This window comes from Elephas maximus, chromosome 12 (assembly GCF_024166365.1).
Source record: "Elephas maximus indicus isolate mEleMax1 chromosome 12, mEleMax1 primary haplotype, whole genome shotgun sequence".
NCBI classification, from domain to species: Eukaryota; Metazoa; Chordata; class Mammalia; order Proboscidea; family Elephantidae; genus Elephas; species Elephas maximus.
Genome location: NC_064830.1, coordinates 36,687,091 through 36,709,416, shown reverse-complemented (window position 1 = coordinate 36,709,416; position 22,326 = coordinate 36,687,091). Strand labels below are relative to the sequence as shown.

The window sequence follows — 22,326 nt, the reverse complement described above, 5'->3', positions numbered from 1 at the left end:
AATCTGGCTGGGCCATGATTCTCAGTGCTTTGGCAGTTATGTAATGATGTAATTTGGTAGTTATGTAATGATGTAGTTATCATCCATTTTGCAATCTGATGTGGTCATCCTCCATTTTCACATAATGCCACTTTTTGCACAAGGACCTGGTCTTTGGAACCTAACTGCGTTGATAAGTGAAGAGTGGATATAATCACTGCAATGGATTAAAACACACCAAATACGTTTAAGTCTATGAACTCATTAAGTCTTTTTTTTAGTGGATCACTTTTGGAGGGTGCTAGGAAGTCAATTAATTATTTGGAAAACTGATAAATGATGAAAATAATCAAGGATTTAGTCAGCTTTTCTTGTACAAACTGTACAAATAGTTCATGTGGGCGAGTTTCTTTTTATAGAACTACCCAAGCTATAAATGAAGAAAGACTATCACCATTCTGCATCCTCTAATGAAGTAATGGATCTAAGGAATGATCATCAGTGGCTACTAACATCACCAAAAGAGAAAAACAGACATTATATGCTTTTGAAGTACTCTTACCAAAAATTCAGCCTGAAACTGATCAGCTCTCTAAATCTGACCTCCAGTATACAGGAAACACAGAGGAGAGAACAAGTTCAACAATACCACAGGGCTGCAATTGGTAAAAGCCAGGTGTGGGAATAACCCAGTTACTTTGACAGATAAATAAGTTGCAAGGAGCAAAGACACTTATCTGCTCAATGCCTCATTTCACCCTGTGTAGAAGCTAAAGTCCTTCTGGGGCTTCCAAAGCCCTACATGGTCTTTCCCTTATCTCCCTGGCCTCCTTCCCTACTGCACTCCTCCTTGTCCAGCTCCCTGCCCCATCCACATCTGCCACCTTGCTCTTCCTCACACTCACCAGCCTTGCTCCTGCTTTGGCTGTTTCCTCTGCCTGGAATGTGCTTCCCCAGTCACATAGACCCTCCCTCCTTGTTTTAAGTCTTGGTCCAACCCCTCCACCTTCATCTCAGCACTCTTGATCATCTTTCCTGCTTTATTTTTTTCTATGTATTTGTTTAGTTATTGTTTGTCTCTCTCACTTAGAACATAAGCTCCATGAGGGCAAGAACTCTTGTTCATAGTGTCTGGCAATAAATATTTGTTGCATGAATGAACGAATAAATGAATGAAGTGAATGTCTTTTCTTTTATCACTAGTTATTGGCCAAATTACAAAATAGAAATGATTATCTCATAAGTTATTGGCTCTTTTCAGTCCATTCCCTCACTCCCTCATTTATTCATTCACTCACTCAACAGAGCCTACTGAGCTCCCATAGTATGGGAGGGACACAGTGCCAGGCCCTCACTCTGACCAACACAGCTTGGGGCGTGAGGGAAGGACATTTCTCACCCACTTCACAGGCTGGCTGTTACTTTCCCTCCAAGGTCCTTTCTGGTCTCCTGAGGAGCTGTCATGCCTACCTAGGGAAGGAGAAGCATAGCCAGATTTCAACATGAAAAAGGAGGCTCCTCGGTCTCTCTTCACCTCCCAAACTCTGCCCACTGACCACTGTTATTGCATTTACACCAGGCTGGCCTTGCGTCCGCGTGGCTTCCTTTAAGGTATTTTTGCTACAGTCTAACAACCTCTTATCAACTTACTACCTTGGAAAGTGGGGGAAGACACAGCTGTTGGAAGCTGTGTACAAGGAGTGAGTGGCAGTCATGGGATATTAGGACGTTTCTTCAGGGTAGGGCTGAGTCTCCTGCGGGCCTCTGCCCTTCACCTCTGGCATCACCCCTACCAAACCAGGGCACTCAGCCTGTGTCCTGCACACTAGTGAACTCCACTTACCCTCCCCCTGCTCTGCCTGGGCATTCTCTTCTATTCCCAAGGCTTCAGCTGCCATGATGAGGTCCCCCCAGACCTGGGTCTTCAATCTAGTCTTCTCTCCTGAAGTCCAAACTGTATATACAGGTGCCTTCTAGAATTCTTTACTGGACAACCCAAATCAGTTGCCATCAAGTTGATTCCGACTCATGGTGACTCCATATGTGTCAGAGTAGGGTTGTGCTCCATAGGGTTTTCAATGGCTGATTTTTCGGAAGTAGATCTCTAGGCCTTTCTTCCCAGGAGGCTCTGGATGGATTTAAACCTCCAACCTTTTGGTTAACAGCAAGCATGTTAACTATTTGCACAACTCCATGGCTCTGAGCTCAACATAGTCCCCTCTATCTTCTTTTACCCCCCCTCCCAATTCTGCTCCCCATCCTGGGCTCCATTCTTGGTTAATGGCTTATCTCCCTCAACCAGCCACCAAAGCTCAGAACCTGAGAGTCAGTCTAGCCTTCGCGCCCCATCACCACCTGACCCATTACTTTGTAACCACACCTAAAACTCATACCAGTAATAGTCAGCTGGAACCCATGCCTTTTTCATCAGACATGGGTCCAAGTGAGGGTGCCTGTCTCCAAAGAGCAAACCACCCCTAACACATGGGGATTCACCAATCCATGCTCCTCCTCCTCTTCTGCACCTGGTCCAGCCCCACCAATCACCCTCACACCTGCTTCCTTTAAGTAGCAAGGTACTTACATTTCAGGGACACACTTTCTTGGTTTGTGAAATAAGGTAAGCATGGAATTGGGGATGGAGGTCAAGGTGAAACCTTGGTGTTATTTGCAATATGGTTTATCTTTTTTTTTACAATGACAGTGTATTCATGTACTATGAAATTAAAAAGGAATGATTAAAAAAAAGAGAAGAAAAAAAAAAATCCCTCCTTCACACAGGGCCTGGAACATGGCAGGGTCTTAGTTGTTGTTGTTATGTGCTGTTGAGTCGGTTCTGACTCATAGCAACCCCTATAGGACAGGGTAGAACTGCTCCATAGGATTTCCAAGGAGTGGCTGGTGGATTTGAATTGCCAACCTTTTGGTTAGCAGCCAAGTTCTTAACCACTGTGCCACCAGGGCTAGTAGCAATGATAAGAGCTTCTACATATTGTGTGTCTTCTACTTGCCAAGTGCTTTATACATGTTATCTCATTTTATCCTCAAGTATTATTTCCCTCATTTTACAGATAAAGAAACTGAGGCTCAAAGAGGTAATTTGTCCAAGAACACATCAGTCATTTTTACTGCAAAGCTTGTGATCGTTCCACTAAACCAAATTGTTCCAGTAAACCAACTTAAATCCCTGTAAGCTACATTGGAGAAGGGAAAGAGAACATGTCAGGTGGGGAAATGAAAAGTAGTAAAATAGTTAACTGAATTTTATTCATAGACTTGACCTATATAATAGTTAGTGAATATATGGACTCATAGCAACCTTATAGGACAGAGTAGAATTGCCCCATAGAGTTTCGAAGGAGAGGCTGGTGGAATAGAATTGCCCCATAGAGTTTCCAAGGAGAGGCTGGTGGATTTGAACTGCCCACCTTTTGGTTAGCGGCCAAGCTCTTAACCGCTAAGCCACCAGCAGGGTCTTAGCAGATGTGAGTTCCTGACCTCTGTCCTCTCTTTCCCCTTCTGCTCTCACGGTTCAGACTTCATCATGTGCTGCATCTGATGACCTCCAGGAATCAGACGTCTCTGCTTAAAACCCTCTGTGGGCTGCCTGGGGCTGAAGTACACAATCTGGCTCCAGTTCTCAGTCAGCTCTATCTCCTGCCACTCCCTGCACTGCTGGCCCTGAGCAGAAAGAGGCATTATTACTAACCAGTCCACAGTTGGCCCTGCCCTTTCATGCCCCAGCTGGCCAAGCCTTCCTCTACCTGGAACATTCTTTTCCTCTTGCTCCTCTGCCTGGCCAACTGCTACTCAGCAGCTAGGTTTCTGCCTGAACGTCAGCTACTAGGGGAGGCCCTCCCTGACCCTAGACCCCCCCCCAGTTCTGAGGCCCCCTGGCTCCTGAACCACCTATCGTTGTCTCTAACACTGTATTTCTGACTGCCTCCCCAACCAGGCAGAGAGTTGTTCTAGGGTGGGGCCCACGCCTTACTCAATTATCCTGCACTTCTCCTGGCCCAGCCAGAAGGGCCCAGCTCACCTTCCACTCCCTAGCCTTCTTTGCTGAGGAGACAGGTTTAGAGCGAGAGACTGAGCCCTCTGCCAAACTGTCTCTTCATTTACCCATCTCATTCATCCATTCGGTCACTCATTTATTCACTCATCAAATCTTGCCTTAGAAAAAAGGCTTTATTGTTGTTTTAATGAGAAAATTGATATTTGCTTGTCATGATGAATTCAAACAATACCAAAACATGCAACACAAAACTCTAAAGTTCCTTTTCCCTTAGCTTATTCTTCAGGTGTAAATACTGTTAAAAGTTTGTTATGAATCCTTTCAGATTTTTTCCTATGCATATGCAATTGTATGTGTGTGTCAGCATCTATGTTAACAACATGTATTGAAGGTGGCCTGGGCCCTCCTTGCTGGGCCAGGAAAAGTGCAGGAAAATTGTCTTCTCATCAGAGAGGGCTTCCTACCACCTGTGGTTGCAAGACCACCACTCAGCTTTGGTGTTCAAGGCCCTCCACGATCCCACCCCCACCCCCTACCTTCCCAGTATAATCCCATTGATCTGGTTTCCAGAAAACTTGGCATTTTCCAGCCTCTCCCACTTTGTTCAAACTGTGCCCCCTGCCTGGAGCACCCTTCCCTCGTCTCTCTACCTAGACAAGCCCAATTTGTCACTAGAGGCTCCTACTTGCTCTAGGGCCCTTCTCTGAACTCTCCTGGACTGACTGCCTGGCTTCCATTGGGTCCATATCTTGAGTGAGCTTTTGTCTGTCTGTATATTAGTCTACATCAGATAGAGAGCAGGGCCCCCAAGGGCAATGACCAGCTCCTTCTCCAGGGTCCACACAACCTGCCGTCTTACTTAAAGGAATTCCTTTCTAGCTTTACCAACACTCCATACCAAAGGGTTTCAAATGGAGGGTAGGGAGATAATCAAATACGGTACCCATGGGAGTTTTGTCAATAATAAGTGTTTTTACAGATTAGGCCTTAAAAGTACATGTGTCAGGGCTTGGGTGGTCAGCAGGTAGATATGTGGGAACATCAGCTCCTAGGAGAGAGTTCAGGGGCCCATAATGTGGTCTCTAGGGGTTATCAGTGGACAGGGTGAGACCTGAGGCAAATAAGCTGTGCAAGTTGAGGGAAGTCCCTTGCAGTCTCCATAGAAGTCAGCTTTGATCCTGAAATCATGGACTGGTGCCAGAAACAATAGTTTTCAGCAATAGCTAAAAATTACAGATTACTTACTAAGTGCCAGGCATTAAGTACTTTACGTAGAATATCTTATTTCAACCCCCCATCAGCTATCTGAGGAATGTACTATAGTTAAACCCTTTTTACAGATGATGACAGGCTTAGAGAGGTTGCATGACTTGTCCAGGATGTCTGGGCTAGTGTTCAAATCCAGACAGTCTGACAGCAGAGGCAAAACACTGAACAGCTGTCCAAGGCTCTGGAATCAGGGTTCCACAGGGCCAGGAGGGTAGCAGACTAGCAGGACAGGCACATGTTGTATGACCAGTGCTTCAGCTCATCCTTGTCATGACGAATGTGTAGATCTTCTGATTCTGCAAGGAAAATCAGAAATCTGGAGTCTTACATGCAGTTCCATTAGGAAATCTTTTTTAAACACTGTGTGAAGACAAAACACATCTACAGGCCAAATTCAACCACTGCCCAGATAGCCTCCTTCGTAGAATTCCAAGTTGCCTTTGGGTGAATGAACTCAGCCACTTATCTGTTGTGTGAACTTGCACGTGTATCCTGGGGCTGGAAGTGAGGCACACCAGTGTGTGTGTGTGTGTGTAGGTGGGTGCACATGTACTACACACAGGGATGTGCACTGACATAGCACTGTGGCTTCCATGATCTCAGGAATCCCTCAGAGTCCATCCCAGAGTCTCCCCTGAGGACCTTTAGAATTCTAACTTCTCTATTATTTCTAGGGTTGTGCCTTGGACCAAGTGTGGTGGTAATTGTTTTATATGTATTTTCTCATTTAATCCTTCCTACTATCTGAGCGTGGAAACCCTGGTGGCGTGCTGGTCAAGAGCTATGGCTGCTAACCAAAAGTTGGCAGTTGGAATCCACCAGGTGCTCCTTGGAAACTCCATGGGGCAGTTCTACTCTGTCCTGTAGGGTCACTATAAGTCAGAATCAATGGAACGGCAATGGATTTTGGGGTATTATCTGAGCTCAGAATGCTTAAGGAACTTGCCCAAAGGGAGAGGGTAGCAAAGTGAGATCCAAGCTCAAGTCTCCGTGCCACCGTTTGCGTGCTCGGCCTCCCTTTTATGTATGGAGCACTTATGTGTAAATGCCAGGTCCTCTGCTGAGCACTCTGCAGATCTTACCTCATTAACTCTCATTAGAGAGGTACTATTACTTCCCCCAATTCATAGAGGCGCAAATTAAAGCACAAAGAGGTTAAGTAACTTGCCCAACATATCCCAGTTAAGGCAGCTCCAAGAATTTGTAGAAGGAAATCGCATCTACACAGGGTCCTTGTAAAGGCCCTTGATTGCTGAGGAGGGTGTGGGTGAGATAGATGTAACTGCAGCTCCCCAGCTCCCCTAGCCTAAAAGCCTCACAACAGCTCCCCTTCCAACATGGGGTTGAGTCAGAGAGCCTGGGGGCTCCTCAGAAACCAGGTCATTGATGACTCTTTGTGTGGATGGGCTGGGGGCAGCGACAAGTGGACCCACCCCAGGAAGTGGCTCAGGGTGAATTGGCCTGACTGCACCTGGGAGGGTGTGGCTGATGTTTGCACACACCCCTGCAGGAAGTATCCCAGCCAAGCCTCCAACAAAGGTGGCTACTTTGCCCCATCTGAGTCATAGCCAAGGGAGGAGTCCACCTCATCACTTCATGCCTCAGGGTTGCCCCAGCCTGGAGAGTCACTTCACACACCAAAGCAGCTCCTCTGGCACTAGCTGTTTACATCAATCAGGTGGAGATATGCCATTGCTGAGAGATTTCAAAGCCACAAGCTTCCTCGCCCTCATCTGTCCCCAAGCCTTACTGAATTCTATCTCCTCCATATTTTCCAATCCTGCCCCCACATTCCCTGCCACTGCCCCCAGAGCAGGCTTTGTCCTAGTTTCTGCTGTCTTTTCTGTGCCACTGTCTGCCACCTCCATCCTTACAGTCTGTCCTCCACACAGTAGCCAGAAGACCTTCCTAAAATGCAAACTTGATCCCATCTGTCTGAAGAAGAATTTATGTCTTTGAATTACAGTGTTGGCGAAGAATATTGACTACACTGTAGACTATCAGAAGAATGAACAAGTCTTGAAAGAAATACAGCCAGAGTGCTCCTTGGAAGCAAGGATGGTGAGACTTCGTCTCATGTACTTTGCACATGTTATCAGGAGGGACCAGTCCCTGGAGAAGGACCTTATGCTTCATAAAGTAGAGGGTCAACCAAAAAGAGGAAGACCCTCAAAGAGATGAATTGACTGATTGACACAGTGGCTGCAATGATGGGCTCAAGCATAGCAACGATTGTGAGGATGGCGCAGGACTGGGCAGTGTTCCATTCTTGTATATAGGGACGCTATGAGTAGGAACCGACCCAATGACACCTAACAATAACAACCTGCCTGTGGTAGGCTGTGAAATGGCTCCCCAAAAGACATCTATGCCCTAATCCCTGGCACCTGTGAATTTTACTTTATATGGCCAAAAAAGCGGGAGTGGGGGGGGGGTGATGTGACTCAATTAAGCATTTTGAGATGGGAACCGTATTTTGATTGTCCAGGTGGACCCTAAATACAATCACATTTATCCTTATAAGAGGGAGGTAGAGGGAGATTTTACTACACACAGAGAAGGCGATATGAAAATGGTGCAGATGGAGATTTGAAGATCCTGGCCTTAAAGTTAGGAAATCCTGGTGGTGTAATGGTTAAGAGCTATGGCTGCTAATCAAAATGCCGGCAGTTCAAATCCACCGGGCACTCCTTGGAAACCCTATGGGGCAGTTCCATCCTGTCCTATAGGGTCGCTATGAGTCAGAATCGACTCTATGGTAATGTTCTTTTTTGTTTTTTGTTTTGGCTTTAAAGTACTGGAGTGATATTGCCACAAGCCAAGGAATGCCAGCAGCCACCAGATACTGGAAGAGGAAAGGAAAGGATTGTTTTCTGGAGCCTCTGGAAGGAGTGTCACACTTCTGGCACCTTGACTTTAGGCCAGTGATACTGGTTTTGGACTCCTGGCCGCCAGAGCTATCAGAGAACAAATGTGCATTGTTTGAAGCCATGTTTGTGGCAATTTGTTACAACATCCACAGAAAGTAATACCTGGCCAAAATCCTCTTTCTCCATCTAAGGACAGGTCCTAATGTCTTCTCACCCAGGGCCAGCCTGGCCCTCATCTGTGAAACCTTTTGGAAACTTGTCCCTGCATGTGGAATCAATTGTTCCCTCCAGCTGCTGGTTAACAGGTTAGTAGTACACTCACTTCTTTGTTTTATAACGATTGTTTATATTTGTTTCTCCCCAAGGACTGTGAACCCCCTGAAAAGGAGAACCTTATGTTGTCACGTTCGTATCTCCAGCATCCAGCCCTGGGTTTGGCTCCCAGTGGGTACTGCACAGCTGTAGCACTGCTGCATTGCCACCTGTAGGGGGCAGCATTCCTGCTGTGAGCTGTGGGATGTGAATCTCCTAGAGCACAACTCTAATGGACACCGTTTACATGGAAGATACTATGGATACTGCTATCTGAAATTGGACAACGCTGCAGCTCTGGACTTGTTCATCAAATAAATAAACACAGTCTCCTCAACAACAACAAAAAAGCTATCCCCATAGATAAAGGTGTTTATAGGTCTCCCTGAGGACAGCAGCATCATGAGAAGAAGTCCAGTCTCCTGAGGGGACCAACCTTGGGGGTGTAATTTGGATGTGTAAATTTCAATGATATTTTTCAAAGGCATATTTATTCTTTCTCTCTCGCTGACATTCTACTGATACAGGAGGCAACTTGAAGGCAAGGGAACCTATAGATTAGAAATGGGCAGGTAGTCTGAGGAAAGTCTTGAGGATGGCAACAGAGAACAAGGACATGAAAGTCTAATACACCTGCAGATACAGATGCTTGCAGATATCTATGAGAACAAACACATTAGTTCCTTAGAAGAAACAAAACTTTCCATTGCCTTTAGCTCTTCATGTCTCAAAATGGACTCAAGGACAGCCCTACAGCAGGTGTGGCGAGGGGGTTTCTTTAGAGCCCCGGATGGAAGCTGAGGCCATACTGCTGCCTGGAGATCCAGTGAATGCAAGTCTGCGGAGCATCTAGAGGAGGAGGGGGCCTGTGGTGCTTCAGGTAGTCCTCTGAAGACACCACCTCTATTACACATAGCTCCTTTCTGTTTACACCTCTTTTGGGGACTAGAGTTGCTAGGTGATTCCAGTCAAATCCTAAATGTAACACACAGTCAGGCTGGGAAACTACCTCCAAGAGGCTCTGATTGGAGGAATCTTCAAAGCCATTTCTAAAAATGGCTTGGCAGGGGCATCTGACCTCTTCTAACTCCAAGAGGGGGAGAGAGAATCACTATCAGCATCAACAGCCCAAGGCTGATTCTATGAGGTGGACGTCAAACATACCTCTGCCCTCCAACCGTTTTATCAATTTTGACACCAGCCATCCCTCCCATGGCACTCTCTATATCTCTGCTGGGCTCGAGAATTTGTTGCAATGCCCACACAGAGCTCACAGATAATACTCACGATTGTGGCGTTTATTATACAAGTAACAGTTTACAGTTGAGGATAGGAAACAACTCAGGATACCGTTATTCCATCAGGACAGCTTCTCAGCCATGCCCACAGGCAGACCTCTTCTTGGCCCTTAGCCTCTTGGCCCTCAGCTCCTTGGGCCTCTTGGGCTGGCTCAGCCTCTGCCCTGCTCGGACAAGTGTTACAAAGCTTGTTGCTCCACCAATAAGTGCCCTACATTGCCAGTAAGCCTTGACCTGAAAGCGCTCAGCTCTCTAGCTCTGTGGATCAGTGAGCCTAACTCTGCTCACAAGTGTCTGGAGGCACCCCACTCTGCTAGCTAGTCTCCTGCCCAAAGGTGCTCAGCTTTTTCACTCTGTGGGCCAGGAAGCCCATTGCGTCGTCTTCTGGTTCTGCTGCCTCTGTTTTTGCTGTTTCTTGGCTGCTGCTTCTCGTCAACTCCAGTGTTACAGCTCTCTCTTGCTCTGTCTCCTGGGTCTAGGAGGTTCTCAGTGCAGGGATCCTGGGTCCAAAGGATGTGCTCTACTCTTAGCTCTTCTTTCTTGGTGGTAGTGAGGTCCCCCACCATCCTCCTCTGGGACTGCTCATTTTAAGCCTAGCGGGATGGCAAAACTGACCAATCGTCTAGTTAAGAGTTCAATACACCTTAATTTGCATGGTCCCACTCTCACAAGGGTGCCAAGCAACTTATTTACAGTATTAGCAAGCTGTCCAATTCCCTGGTGGCAAAGTGGTTAAGAGCTCAGCTGCTAACCACAAGGTCAATAGTTCAAATCCACCAGTCACTCCTTGGAAACTCTAGGGGGGCAGTTCTACTCTGCCCTACAGGGTCGCTATGAGTCGGAAACCACTTGGCAGCAATGGGTTTGGTTTTAATTTTTGGTTCCAATCCCCTTGGTGGGTCACAAGCACTTTATTTGCATAGTCCCGCCCAATCATTTCATGGGAGTTACAAGATCATAGCGAGAAAGGCCATTGCATTGCACCATTTTCTCTCCCTTGTTCCCAGGCACCTCTTCTTCTGTCTTAAATTGTCTTCCATACACTCTCTTGAAGGTATCCACTTAGTCATATGTAGAAGATTAAATTTATCAATGTATTTGTTGGGATAAGATTTTCTTGCAAGTGACAGAAAATCCAGAATAATAGCATCTTAAGGAAAAAAAGAAGTATATTTCGCCATCATGTATAAGTCTGAGTAGGCAGTCCAGGGCAGGCATGGTGCTCCACAGGACAGGGGCCCATGCTCCTCCTAACTTGTTACTCTGCCATCTGTGGCCTCAATTCCCCAGTTCACTTCCTGGTCCATGATGGCTGCTCCAGCTGTAGCCATGGTTTCTGCATTCCAACCAAGTGGAATGAGAAAAGGGAAGAAGAAGGGCAACTCTCTTCTTTTTAAGGACACTAACTAACCTAAAGTTGCACTTACCATTTCTGCTTATGTGTCTTTGGCAAAACCCTAATCACATGGCTACTCATAGCTGCAAGAGATGCTGGGAAAGGTAGCCTTTATTTTGACTGGCCATGAGCCCAGCTGAAGAGAACCAATATGCGAAGCAACCAATAGCATCTGCCCAACCAATCAGCAACAAAAGGCTTTAGCAAAATGTTTCATAATGGAAGGCGCATTCAAAATCAAACAACAATGACATACCATTTACCTCTATCAGATTCATAAAACATAAGAGGTCCAACAATAACAAGCCATATAGAAGTTGTGGAAAAATGGAAAATCTTAACTGCAGTTGGGAGTGTAAATTACTATAATCCCTTTGGAGAGCAATTTGCTTAGAGAAATTGACTGGGGAAATTCCTACGAAAGCTGAAGATGTTTGTACCTATACCCCAGGACTTTCAAGGCTGGGTAAAGTCCCACACGTGCACTCAAGGAGAGAGGGACAAGATTGACTGTAGCATTGTTTATAATACTGAAAAACTGGAAACATCCCAATGTCTACGGATAGATAAATGATGGTACAGTGAAACCTGTGAGAGCCAGAACATGGCAGGACTGCCTTGTTTTTCTGAGTCTCACAAGTTTTCCGCTTTTCACAGGGTGCATTCTTACCACTTTTCTATAGCTCTTTTTAGTGGAAAGTATTTGCGTTTTCCTTCTCTGACAGGTTTCTGCTTTACACAGGTTCCAGCTTTTGCAGATTTTACTGTATATGCATGCTGTGAGTTATTGTGCAGCAAAAAAAAAAAAAAAAAAATGAACCAGAGTAACACGTATCAACAAGGATCGCAAAACATAAATTGGGAGACCTGAATTATGAATGCAGTGTTCCATTTCATAAGAAAGGAATAAAAAGAAAAGAAAAAAGACATATGTTAAGATTTGATAAACTGGATAGTAGTTACAAAGGAGGTTCCCTGGGTGGGGTAAATGGTTAAGCGCTCAGCTACTAGCCAAAAGTTTGGCAGCTTGAATCCACCCAGAGGTACTTCGGAAGACAGGCCTGGCGATCTGCTTCTGAAAGCTCACAGCCATGAAAACCCAATGGAGCAGTTCTACCCGGCACACATGCGGCTGCTATGAGCCAGAATGGATTCCAGGGCAACTAACAACAGCAATGAAGTTACACAGGTGTTCACTATATTCTTCTTTATTCTCTGTTTGAAATACTTCACAATAAGCTAGATGATGAATCTAAACCTAAGTTGGTAATCACACTTCCCTTGCCAATGATGGGCTCAGGGGAGCATGGGACTCACTTTGGGCCAGTGAGATGTGAAAAGAAGGAAGGTGGTGTCAGAGAACTATTTTCTTACTCCTAAGAAAGACAGGGAAGCCCTAGTGGTGCAATGGTTAAGAGCTACAGCTGCTCACCAAAAGGTCGGCAGTTCAAATCCACCAGCCACTCCTTGGAAACCCTATGGGGCAGTTCTACTCTGTCCTATAGGGTCGCTATGAGTTGGAATCGACTCAGTTTTTTTTTAAATGTGTATGCATATATACATTTCTGTAATAAACACTTATGAATAAAGAGTAAACATAAGTCTTCCTACACTGTCCCATCTCACGTTCATCTCCTAGATTTTTTCTATTACATATGAATATATGGAGTATGTACATTACACATACATTGTTCTTTTAAAGAAAATTGTGGTTATATTCTACTAAAAAAAAAACCAAAAACCCATTCTGTCGAGTCAATTCTGACTCACAGTGACCCTACTGGACAGAGTAGAACTGCCCCATAGAGTTTCCAAGGAGTGCCTGGTGGATTCCAACTGTTGACCTTTGGTTAGCAGCCATAGATAGCTCTTAACCACTGTACCACCAGAGCTCTACACTACGTATACAAAAAAAAAAAAAAAAAAACCCGTGGCCACCGAGTCACTTTTGACTCATTGCGATCCTATAGGGCAAAGTAGAATTGCCCCATAGAGTTTCCAAGGAGCACCTGCTGGATTTTGAACTGTCGACCTTTTGGTTAGCAACTGTAGTACTTAACCACTACGCCACCAGGGTTTCCACACTATATATAGATCCTTTTTAACTTGCTCTTTTCACCAAAAGACATGTTACGAACAGGTCGAACTTAACCATCTGCTTCATTTGAAAAATGGCTGTATAGTACTCTACAGTGTGGGAATATGTTTCTTTTACTTTTCCTTTATTGACGAACACTTAGACATGCCTCTGGACACCGGTGAAAATATTTCTGAAGAGTGAATTTCCTGAAGTAGCATTCCTGAGTTAAAGGGTAAGTGCATTTTAAGTTCTAATAGTGCTGGCTTGCCTTGAGAAAGCCTGTGCCAGCTTCCATCTGTATGCATTACAGGATGGCCCTGAGCCCAGAGTCCCACACACCCACTGGCCTTCTCCCTCTCCTTGCTCTCTGCCTACAGGCTGCCACCCCACTGGCAACAGGGTGCATTTTTTCCCAGAGTAAAGCCCTGTGCATCCATGGAAAGAATAGGAGGAATGGTCCTGCCCTCCAGGAACTTTTTTTCTCTTCACAGAAAGAGGTAGCAACACTAAAGGCAGTTAGTGAATCCCCAGGGATAATAGTAAAAATATTTCTTTTGAAAGGGCCACGTAAACCAGAGACTACAACGGCCTGAGACCAGAAGAACTAGATGGTGCCCGGCTACAACTGATGACTGCCCTGGCAGGAAACACAACAGAGAACCCCTGAGGGAGCAGGAGAACAGTGGGATGCAGACCCCAAATTCTCATAAAAAGACCAGACATAATCGTCTGACCAAGACTAGAAGGACCCTGGAGGTCATGGTCCCCAGACTGTTAGCCTAAGACAGGAACCATTCCCAAAGCCAACTCTTCAGACAGGAATTGGACTGGACTATGGGATAGAAAATGATACTGGTGAAGAGTGAGCTTCTTGGATCAAGTAAACACATGAGACTATGTGGGCAGCTCCTGTCTGGAGAGGAGATGAGAGGGCAGAAGGGTCAGAAGCTGGCCGAATGGACATGAGGGGAGAGAGTGGAGGGAAGCAGTTTGCTGTCTTATTAGAGGGAGAGCAACTAGGAGTATACAGCAAGGTGTATATAAGTTTTTGTATGAGAGACTGACCTGATTTGTAAACTTTCACTTAAAGCACAATTAGAAAAAAAAAAAATTACCAGTGGTAGGAACACAAATCAGGATGGAGGCCCTGCCTTAGTGGCCCCAGAGCAGAGGCCTGGGGACCCCTGCTGAGCCGAGTATTAACCTTTAATTGTCAGATCATAAGAAGGTCTGGGGGTTCCAAGAAAGGCTGATGAATGTGAACAGGGATGGCCATGACACTGCATACTGGCTGATGTCACCTGGGTATTCTGAAGAGCTGCAGGGGTTCTGAGGCATGGGTCCCTGGGTCCTACTGGACTCCGAGAAAGCTTCTTGGAGGAAGAGGCTCTCTTGTAGGATTGGGGCAGGAAAGAGAAGCAAGCAGGCCAGAGGTCAGCTGGGTCAAAGGCAAGCCCTGGCCCTCCACTCACCTTCTTTGTGTAGTGTCCTCCTTGGGGTCCTTCTGCAGGGCCCCCTCCTCTTCTCAGTTCGCTCAAAAAATGTGCCTCACGGTGATCTGGGAAAACTTACTCTGTTTAAAAGAAACACCAGACTGGTAATTTTTAAAATCTGAAAAGACCCCATCAAACCCTCTCTGACCCCCATTTTCTCTATTTTGAACAGAAGAGAAAGGCAAGATTACAAACTGTGCTATTTTGCTTCCATATTGGGTTGAAAGGACTGAGGAGCTGACTTCAGACCCATGGAGCCCAGCCTCTGGTAGACACACTCACTGCCTTCCTTAAAAGGGTCTTGTTAACCACTAGGACTCCCTGAGCTCCCTGGGAGGTCGGCTGTGAAACCAGGGGGCTCTGGGGAGCCTCATCAGGCCCCAAGTACCCTGTGAGGATCTGGCATGCCCCATGGACAAGCCGGGGGAAGCTGAGACCCAGGGAAGGAAGAGAGTTGCCTGAGTTCAAACAGCCATTCAGCAAAAGCTGGTCTGAGTGCTGTGTGTTGGGACATCATCCTTTAGCACCCTGATGGCAGTGTGTGGAGTGAATGGGACCCAAGGAGGCTGCTTCGCTCAGGGCAAACCGTCTTGGTCCCTGGAGAAGAATCCAGCGGCCCACAGCCAACTGTCTCTGCCTGAATAACCCAGAGCTCTGGTACGTTTAATCTTTCTATGAAGTCTCCAACTTCTTGAGAGGTCAAGAAGCAGTCAAGAAAACTTCTTGGTTCCTAGTTCAGGCAGACTGAGGCTGGCTTTGCCCTCCGCCTGGAGAAGCTAAGTGAGAAGACACCATCTTTGGTCTCTAGGTCCAGATACCACGATCATTTGGCACCATCTCTCCTCCCTACCAGATTGCAGGCAGTGCCTCAAAGGTTCTTTCCCTTTTCTCTCAGGGCTTTTGCCCTACACCTGCAGGCCTTTTTGAATTGAAGTGTTTGATGGGCGTTGGAAACTCTGAGGTCCAGGGCCTAACTCAACTGGTGTGTCTTAGATCAGAATACCCACGGAGGTCACCGAGGAAAAAAGCAGTTATTTGTTTTTCCTTTTTGCTTGGAGGCTGAAGAGAGAGAGCATTGTCTTTCATAGAAAGCTCTTTTTTTTTTTTTTTTTTTTGGTTTTCTCCCGAGCGTGTCCAGCTGTTTAAGCAAGACTCTGCGTTTCCAACACGTTGTGCTCCTGGGAAAGGCCGAGCGCCTGTGAGAACCTGTGCTGGGGAGGGCGCAGCTGGAAAGCGGGTGGAGGTCCATCTGTTTAAGGCCTCAACGCCTCCGGGTGCCTCCCAGACCAGAAAACGTTCCCACCAGGATCAGGGAGTCCTAGCACCTGGAGGGCGCTCCGATTCCACGCCCAGATGGCGCTGCAGACTCGCGCCTACGGTCCAGAACCAATTACCGTCCCTCCAGTCCCTCTCTCCGGCAGCGCCTCAGTAGCCTGCGCCGGGGTGCAAGATGGTGCGCCCCCGCCTCCGTTACCCTAGGAGCAGCGAAGCTAAAACGCCGAGAACCCTGGCTTGCTGGGGAACACGGGTCCAGAGAAGAAAGAAGTTCTGCCCCGCGCAAGGCTGGAAAGGGGCGGGCTCGGACCCTGGGGGGCGGGGCTGAGGCGCCAGAGGTTGGGGCGTTCCAAGGGGCGAGGCTGAAGGGCTCAGGGGGCGGGACCCTAGGGGTGGGGACTTTGCCCGGCCCCGAGACCTGACGGAGCTGGGGGTGGGGGGCTAGTTTTTGCAACTGCTAAGGGGCTGTGAATTTATTATAAGGCGGAGCTCGGCGGGAGAGGTGCTGGCGGGAGCTGGAGCCGGGTGGAGAGGAATCCAGCAGAAGAGAGCAGAGTCCAGCCAGTGGATTCCGCAGCCCTCGCCTAGGACAGCAGCGCGCTGGGCAGGAGTCTGAGGACGCGCAGCGCAACCGGCGGAGCCCAGCCCGGAGCAGTCCCGTGCAGCGCCGCGCAGCCCCGACCCGCGCAGCCCGCCGAGCCCTCGCCGCCGCCGGTCCGGGCAGCATGAGGCGCGCGGCGCTCTGGCTCTGGTTCTGCTTGCTGGCGCTGCGCCTGCAGTCGGCCCTCCCGGTGAGTGCGGCCCCGGGCCGGGCTGGGAGGCGGCGGAAAGCTGGGGCTCGGGGACCGGGGGATCACCGCGGCGGCACGTGGAGGGGGAGGGGAAACGGGGGACTTCTCTTCTTCCCGCGCTAGCCGGGGCCGGCTTGGGGGCAGTGAGCAGCGAAACCCAGCGCTCCCACCCCAATCCCCTCTGCACGTCGGCGGGCGCAGCGCGGATTCTGCCGCTCGGGGTGAGGTCTAGGGGAGCCCCGGGGAGCGGAGCCTGCGCGGGTTCCGCTCTCAATTATGTAAAACGTCTCCACATGTTGCGGAGCCCGGCTGGCGGCCCGGGGGTCGCCGGCTCCCACCCCCACCCCGAGCACCGCGGCGCCCGCCTCCCCGCCACCGTCCCCGCCGGTGACCTGGGAGGAGGAGTAACCGCGGCCACAAGTCCCGGCTCGCAGACCCTAATTCAAACCAGACCTGCGGGCTTGCGCCCCCAGCGCCCTGAGCCCGCGCTCTCGGCCCCTTCCCCGAAGGCGAGTTTCGGCATTGGGAAGCCGGCGCGCGAGAGGGTGGGCGCGTTCGCAAAGGAAGCGGGCATAGGGCCACGCCGAGAACCGGGCCGGGGGCGGTGGAGGTAGGGGCCTCGGACTTTCCGTTGGCTGCCCGAGGTGAGGCGGCTAGAGCTGGCAGCGGGAGGTTCCGGGAAGTTGGCCTAAGAACGTTAGAGACCCGGAGAAACCCAACTTCTGGGCTGCTGAAGTTGTGCTTCTCCCGGAGGGGCGCGTCCCTTTGCTTGGCACCGCGGGGGTGGAAGAGCGGCTTCCACTCGAGTGGACTCGGGAATGGCTCTTTTCCCCACCAAAACCGAGCCCTCTCCCAGGCTCCGCTTTGTGCTGTAGCCGCGCGGAGGGAAGGCGGGCCCCTTGGCCTGCCCAGTAGAGCTGGGGAAAAGAGGGACAAAGTGGAGCCGAAGGTTGGGTAGGACTCCAACACTCACCTTTGGCGAGGTGTCGGTCCCCTCTACAGAGGGACCTGGCCGACAAAGAGCAGATTGAGGGTCCCCAGAAAGTGGATCTCCCACCCCAGCCGCCGTCCTCTAGCCCGCCTTCCCCAATGGGGATGCTTTGTTCTCGGCCCCTGTAACCCTTTCCTGGGAACCGCCCTGCAGCGCAAACCCCTAACGCGGCCTGGGACCTGGGCCGCCTCCAGGTGTCAGTGCTGCCCTCGGGGTGCCCCTATTCCCCGCCACCCCCCTCTCCCTACACCCGGGGCTGGAGTTCTGGGGTCCTCCCCTCTGGCCGGGTCGCCCATATCCGTGGATGGAGAGGGGAGGTGTGGAGCGAGGGGGCTCTTCGCCTTCCGGAAGTGGCAGTCTCTCGCCACCACATCAGGACAGCTTGACTTCCCTAGTTCTGGCAAAGAGAGGCACGTGGGCAGGGAAGAAGCGCTGGCCGGGGGATGGGCAGCCGGGTCCTCCACTTCTAACGTTGAACCTGGACAAGTCTCTCAGCAAATCTGGCCCTCTTAAGCGTTTTCCCTTCTATTACTAATTATTGAGAGCTTTGGAGTTTTTTTTTTTTTTGGAGTACTTTGACGGCACTGGGTTTGGTTTTTGATTTTTTTTTTTTTTTGGAGTACTTTACAGGGCCTGTCTCACTTGAAGTAGGTATGGTTGTTTTTGAGGCTGACCTGTAAGGTGCCTTCTCTGCTTCCCAGGTGACTGTTACGCTTGAAGCATTTTAAAGTCCCGGAGAGGGTCCTTGATGCCTCTCGAATTGCTGATGGATTGGAGCAGGGGAGGCAGATCTAAGGGCGCTATGAGGAGGAGATAAATTCCAAGCTGGATCTCTGGTGCCATCTTGGCTTTCAGGTCCAAGAAAGTGACATCTCTCTTCGGGTTTCTTTAGGGTTGTCATTCAGATTGCCCTCTAAATCATAGTTAATACTCTGGAGAAGAGAGTGGAGCTGCGAGGCTTACCCCCTTGGCCCACCTGGCATTACCTGGATGCTCCATAATCTCTAGGTGGAAAATGGGGCCTGAATAGGAGGCTCCTGAGGTGGGGTACCCTGCCTATGTCCAGCCAGAACTGGGAGAGGGTCTGCTGGTAGTGGTGGTAGTTCCTCTGCCTGCCTTGCTGAGGGCTGACATTCCTGTGAGCCTGGGATCCCAGAGCACCAGTTCACACTGAGGAGGCAGACAGGATTTAGGGTTCCCTGTGGTGCTTGCTTCCTGGTGAGCTGGGCAGGGGCAAATGCTGCAGAATGAAACTTTGACACCTTGTGGAGACACCAACCTAACAGTGTGGGCTCAGGAGACAGGGAAGTCTCTGGAGGAAAGGAGGAGCTGTGGTGATGAGAAGGCTGACCTGAGCTTGAAAGCACCCAGCTTTGGAGTCATACTCTGGCTTGGAGCGGAGGTTTTCTTTTTCCTTTATAAAGTTTAGTTTACTTTCTCTTTTCCAGCACTGCCCTCTCCCTCTTACAGTAGGTGTTCAGTTTGGTTAAAAGTGGGGACAGAAAGTACCTTTCCTAAAAGAAACAAGGCAGTTGGGATTTGCCTAGAGCCGGAGAGATGTCCCAGCTACAGAGATCAGACCTTCTTGGAGGGTTCACTTTGGCCCCAGTGGGAAGCAGGTCACAAAACCCCTGGGGACCAGTGAAGTAGGGTGTGACTCCTGGGCACCTGATTTTGAAAGGGCAAGCGGAGGCTGCTAGGGCAGGAGGTGGCTCAAAACACTCCCAAAGGATTAGAACAGGTTTGTCTAAAAAAGTTTCTGTGTGTGTGTCCTGTGGTCTTTTGTTTCTGCCATGTAGGAAAAATTGCTTGTTCTGGAATAGTTATTTGCTGTCTCTCTCTCTCTCTCTTTCTTTCTTGAAAGGCATAAAATCTCTTTTTGCCTTAATTATGGGGGCTAGTAGAGACATTTCCCCATGGCCTGGCAGAGTGGGTGTGGGGGAGGCGCTGGCTGCCTCTGCTTGGGCTCAGAGCCTTCTAGAGGTGATGTCACTCCTGGCTTCAGCTCCAAGGGGAGGGTGGAGCTGGTTTAAGTCTCTACCTGTGGCTCATGGTGGGTTCCAATAAAACCTCATTAACTCAGATTGGTGGGGAAGAGGGGGTAGGAGAGGAGAAAGGGCTGGAAAGAATTAGAGAAAAGCCTGAATTATGCGGTCTTTTATAGAAGAATCTATTGAAGCAGAATTTTGGATTCCTGAAATCTCTCGGGAATGAGGTGTACTTGGTACCCAAGTCTTTTTTTTTTTTTTTTTTTAATGAGCTAAGAGTTCATAATACCCTCAAAAGTATTCTCACTTTGGGCAGGACTCTTTCTGAAATATTTATTCCCCTTCCTTTATCAACAAAAGAACACTAGCAGAAGTTAATCTCCTGTGTTGCAGAATCTTCTCTCTTGTTACTGTAGTGTTAGGTTACAGTGTTGTCTCCTGGGTTTATTGAGCCCTGAAGAACACTTTGCCCCTGTGCCTCGTGCCCCTAGATGGCTGTATTTTGAATTCTGGTCTGTTCTGTCTTCTCTTCTGCCCCTGTTCGACAGCTGCCAAAAGTGACATTTATGTGCCCGAGTGTAGCGAGCGGCTTTTCTGTCGAGGTCTAATTTGCCACTTTTCCCCAGCAGTACTAAGAAACTAATCAGACTTATTAGAATTCTTTCTAAAGTGAGGGTTTTAGGCTTTGAGTAAGGGTATCTCCTGTGGGTCATGTTCATGAGTGGGGACGTGTGGGCTTTGTGTCCCTTGTAGTTCTCAGCTGTGCACCCTGCAGAAGAGTGGCAGAAGGGATGCTGGGATGGTGGTGTTACTGTGTCCTGCAGGACTTAAAGTAACAAAGTGGCTGACAAGGTGGGGCACTTAGGGGGCCTCCCTCCGAGAACAGATATGAATGATCTCTTGGGAGAAGGGCCTGATGATTGCCTGTTCCGAGTTCTTCAACCTGATTGGTGCTGTAAGTGACAAGTAGCCTGGACCTGGCCAGACCAACGTCCATAAGTCCTAATAAGCAAGCCCCGCTCCCTCCTCCATTTTTTTTTAAGGCTTGACTGCTACTTCTAGATTTGGTACTGTCTCCATCTCTTTACCATAGATTTTATTTGGATTTCAGTTTTTTTTTTTAACATGTTTGTATGTATGTATATATGTATGTATCTATATGTGTGTGTGTGTATATATATATATATAAAAAATATGTTACCATACAGTTTGGCATGCCAGAAACAACTCTGGATTAAGTAGTGCCCCAGGACCGAGTCTCAACTGTGTCACTAATATACTGTGTAATCTTCGGTGAGTCACTGTACTTCCCAGTCTTGATGTCCTCATCTGTAAAGCGGACATAATGTTACCTGTTCTCCCTGTCCTCATTCTGTCATTTGCGAATTCGTTTCATAATGCATGCATGAAAGTGCTTTGTAATGAAAGTGCCCAAACAAAGTTAACTGTCCGTATAATTAGGATTACCTTTTATCGAATGCCTGCTTTTAAGTGCTAGGTGCTTTTCCTACTTCTTGTTTAATCTTTACCCCAGCCCTTCACGGTATATATCATTGCCCCCATTTTGTGGATGAGAAAGCTGAGGTCTATAGAAGTCAGCCCCTCCAAGGGCTGAAGCGGCAGATCCCGGATTTGAACATGTGTGTATATGTATGGGGTGAATAAATCAGTGGGCTCTCAAGGCTCCCTGGTAAAGCCTGACAAAGGGGGCTGGCTGAACTCCCCAAGGCCGTGCTGGGTCTTTGCTGTCCATCCCAGAGAACCATGGGTGTGAGTGTTTTGGATGGAGGAGGCATTGGCCTGGCTGAGCTGGTCTGAGCAGTGCCTTTAGGCAAACCGAGAGCATTGGACCACATCCTGGGCTTGTGTTGGGCTCAACTGCTGGTTGCTTAGGGACAGGCAAGAGCTCCCCACTTGAAGTCTAGGTCAGAAAACAGCTGTGGGACTCAAGAGGGCGAGGTGGGAAATATGTAGACTTGGGGCTGGTGTCCCACACATCCTTAGGTTGGTGCAGGGGTGGGGGGGCATTTGATCCCCCATGTTTGCATGGTGCCCTAGAGCCTGCCCCCTGAGCAGCACCCAGCATGCCTCTGTCTTTCATTTGTAGACTTAGTAGATCCTTTTCTAACCCTGAGAGATGGGAGCTGTGGCACAAGGTGGGTAACCAGAACTCTGGCCTCCTGGCTCCTGTGCTGGATTCCACCTCTGGGTCCCCCTGCCCCTAACATCAGGGCCGGGTAGGGGAGCAGCCACATGAGGAACTGGCTGTTAAATGATTTTTAGTCTCAGAACCCTGGTAGTCCAGCTAGAGAAAAGTCTCGTTTTACAGAACAAACTTTCTGGTTGCCTTCTTTTCAGCAACCAATTTGGAAGTCTTTGGTTGAGCGCCCTCTTTGAGGGCCTGCATAAGTATGTCTAGAGAGAAGGAATGGGATTAAGGAAGTCTGGAAAGAGGGCTTTTGTGTGCCAGGATCCTGTATCCTGGAACAGAATCAGCCCGCTGTCATTTCCCTCCCAGCTGTTCCAGCAGAGCTTGGGTTTGGATGGGAGTGTGCCTTCTGGATCCTCC

General features: G+C 48.6%; 1 protein-coding gene and 1 long non-coding RNA gene across 2 annotated transcripts in view; one reads left to right on the top strand and one right to left on the bottom strand.

Annotated features, from left to right (window-relative positions):
* Positions 1 to 4,559: 4,559 nt before the first annotated feature.
* On the bottom strand, positions 4,560 to 17,874 carry LOC126086930 (uncharacterized). Its single transcript, XR_007519627.1, has 3 exons — positions 17,752 to 17,874; positions 14,692 to 14,792; positions 4,560 to 5,559 (listed from the first exon to the last, which is right to left on the bottom strand). It is a non-coding gene; the product is annotated as an uncharacterized LOC126086930 (long non-coding RNA).
* The window catches only part of SDC1 (syndecan 1), a 26,795-nt gene continuing 20,939 nt past the window's right edge, over positions 16,471 to 22,326 (top strand). The window contains exon 1 of the mRNA XM_049903787.1: positions 16,471 to 16,778. Coding sequence (XP_049759744.1) covers positions 16,713 to 16,778 — 66 coding nt within the window. The 5' untranslated portion in view covers positions 16,471 to 16,712. The remainder of the gene's footprint in view (positions 16,779 to 22,326) is intronic.